The following is a 2,147-nucleotide window of genomic DNA, read 5'->3' on the forward strand; positions in this document are numbered from 1 at the left end:
AAGAATGGTAATGGAGTAGCATCACATATGAACATGGATTTTCAAATGAAATCCTTGGCTTATCAAATTACAAGATCAAATGAGATGACAAATTAACAATATACTAGAACATAGGTAAATCATTTAGATCAGTTGCATCATTCATGAATTCCATAGTTCTTACACCACAATTTGCGGCCAATATTTCATTTGATAGTATGATATGTACTCCCTCCGTCTCAAAATAAGTGTCACTAATTTAGTACAAAGTTGTACTAAATCAACGACACTTATTTTGGGATGAGGGAGTATCATTCTCTTTCATCGTGCACAAATACTCCAGATAGTTGTCCTGTCTAGAGCAACTATCTAGAGTAAAATAGCCACTACAATGGGTACATCTTGAGGGTAGTCACACCTAACAATACCAGATGCAGAATTACACTACGAAAAAACAAAGGGTCACACATAGATGCCTTATAGCCTTCGCTGTGTCTGCAGCTGCGAAGGCTCCACAAGACCTTCCAAGACAACAAGCTGATCCAGCAATGCAAACTTCTCATCCTCGAGAGTTTTGGCTTCCTTTTCTGCCATGCCTAATTGTGCATCCAGCGTGTAGTTCTCTTCCTCCAGCATCATGTACTTCCTCCGTAGCGCCCGATATTCATCCGCAGGACCAGAATCTGGTAGCGAGTCCGGAGTTCCTCTGTCAGACTGCGGCATGGGAGGGCGGGGCTCACTCCTGAAGCTTCTCTTAGGTGGCTTCTGTGTATTGGCCAACGAATGTGGAATGTCCCTCCGCAGAAGTTCAGGTTCAGTTTTTATCTGGACTGAGGGCAAAGGCCGGTACACAACCTTCCTCTTCTGTGACTTCGACGCTGAGAAATCCTCTCGCGCCATACCTCTAGGGTCTTGCATTCTGTCGAAACAAGGTTCGCCTGACAAACACAACTCAAGTGAACCAATCTACCAAAGCAGCAATATAAATTGTGAAAGACAAAGAAGGCTATTGGTTGGGATCGATCAGCATTACATTATTTTACAAAAAATACTACTCCCTCTGTAAACTAATATAAGAGCGTTTGGATCACTAAAATAGTGATCTAAACACTCTTATATTAGTTTACGGAGGGAGTAGAAACCAAGGAATGCTCGTCTGAAGTGAAACCGCACGCTCACACAGTATCATCCCGTCCAAGAGGAGCAGGTGTTAGTCGTTGCTTTTTACCCTTTGCCATTACCCAATGGGATGCTCAGCCAGCAAAGGTGGGAGCAACTGCAAGGATGTTGCAGGATAACCTGTATCTGTTGTTATCTTGCTGACGTTTCCCCCTACTGATTCCTACCCGCAGCTTCACAGCACCAAAACCGAAGGAACTCGCGGCAGCAAGTGCCATCGAAGTCGACCTGACCTAAGCCATCGGCGCAACCATCCTCGAGGTGCGTCGGCGGCGCTGGCGGATCTCTACTCCCTACGGCAACCGTCTACACGACAGTACGAAGAGAAAGAAAATTTATCCCGGCGGAATCAACTGAAGCCGGAGAGTAGTGGAATCCGGACTAGGGCAGGCAGTGGTGCGCCGCGAACCCACCGCCCTCGCCGGCGTTGATCGGGAACGAGATGGGAGGCTTAATTACCTTGCTGGTGCCCGCGGGGGAGCCAGGGACGGACGCCCTGGGACCGGCTGCTCGCTGCCGCGCCGGCGGCGAAACTCCAAACGGATTCTGCGCGTGCGGTGGTGGGAGCCGATCTGGCGTATAGGGTTGGGAGGCTCTCGCGTGGGGTCGAGGAATCCAGGGGAGGGGAAGGCTTTGCGACTTGAGTCGAGAAGACGGGGAGAGAGTTTTTTTTTCTTCTTCTTCTAGAACAGGGAGAAAAGGGGGTTGGGTTGGGGAGGAGAAGGAATAGGCACACATGGACCGTGAGAACCGCAACGCTAGGCGCCGGCGCACCGGCCCAAATTTGGGCCGGTCGCACTCTAGTCGTCAGATGCGGCCCCGCGTAACCGTCAGATCCCTCGTTCCCGTCGCTCCTTTTCCGTCGCTCCTTTTTCACAGTGGACGAGCTCTGAGAAAAAACAAATGGGCACATGGCAGCCGCGCCTCGCTGTCGCGTCGCGCTGCGCGTTTCCACCCTCCCGTGTTTGCCTTCGCCGTTGACAGGTCCT

General features: G+C 50.2%; 1 protein-coding gene across 2 annotated transcripts; it reads right to left on the bottom strand.

The window, feature by feature from the left end:
- Window positions 1–101: 101 nt before the first annotated feature.
- On the bottom strand, window positions 102–1,856 carry LOC119323995. Of its 2 annotated transcripts, none has more exons than XM_037597710.1 (2): window positions 1,618–1,856; window positions 102–898 (listed from the first exon to the last, which is right to left on the bottom strand). In XM_037597710.1, the coding sequence occupies exon 2, from the start codon at window positions 895–897 to the stop codon at window positions 457–459; it is 441 nt and encodes a 146-aa protein (XP_037453607.1). In that variant the 5' UTR covers window position 898; window positions 1,618–1,856; the 3' UTR covers window positions 102–456. The 2 variants fall into 2 exon arrangements, with proteins under 2 accessions (XP_037453607.1, XP_037453606.1); XM_037597709.1 differs by having other exon boundaries at window positions 102–917.
- Window positions 1,857–2,147: the final 291 nt, after the last annotated feature.

This window comes from Triticum dicoccoides, chromosome 6B (genome assembly GCF_002162155.2).
Source record: "Triticum dicoccoides isolate Atlit2015 ecotype Zavitan chromosome 6B, WEW_v2.0, whole genome shotgun sequence".
Lineage (NCBI taxonomy): Eukaryota > Viridiplantae > Streptophyta > Magnoliopsida > Poales > Poaceae > Triticum > Triticum dicoccoides.

What these genes read in the sequence shown, in the direction of transcription:
- LOC119323995 (XM_037597710.1), bottom strand. Translation starts at nt 897, where the DNA reads ATGCAAGACCCTAGAGGTATGGCGCGAGAGGATTTCTCAGCGTCGAAG.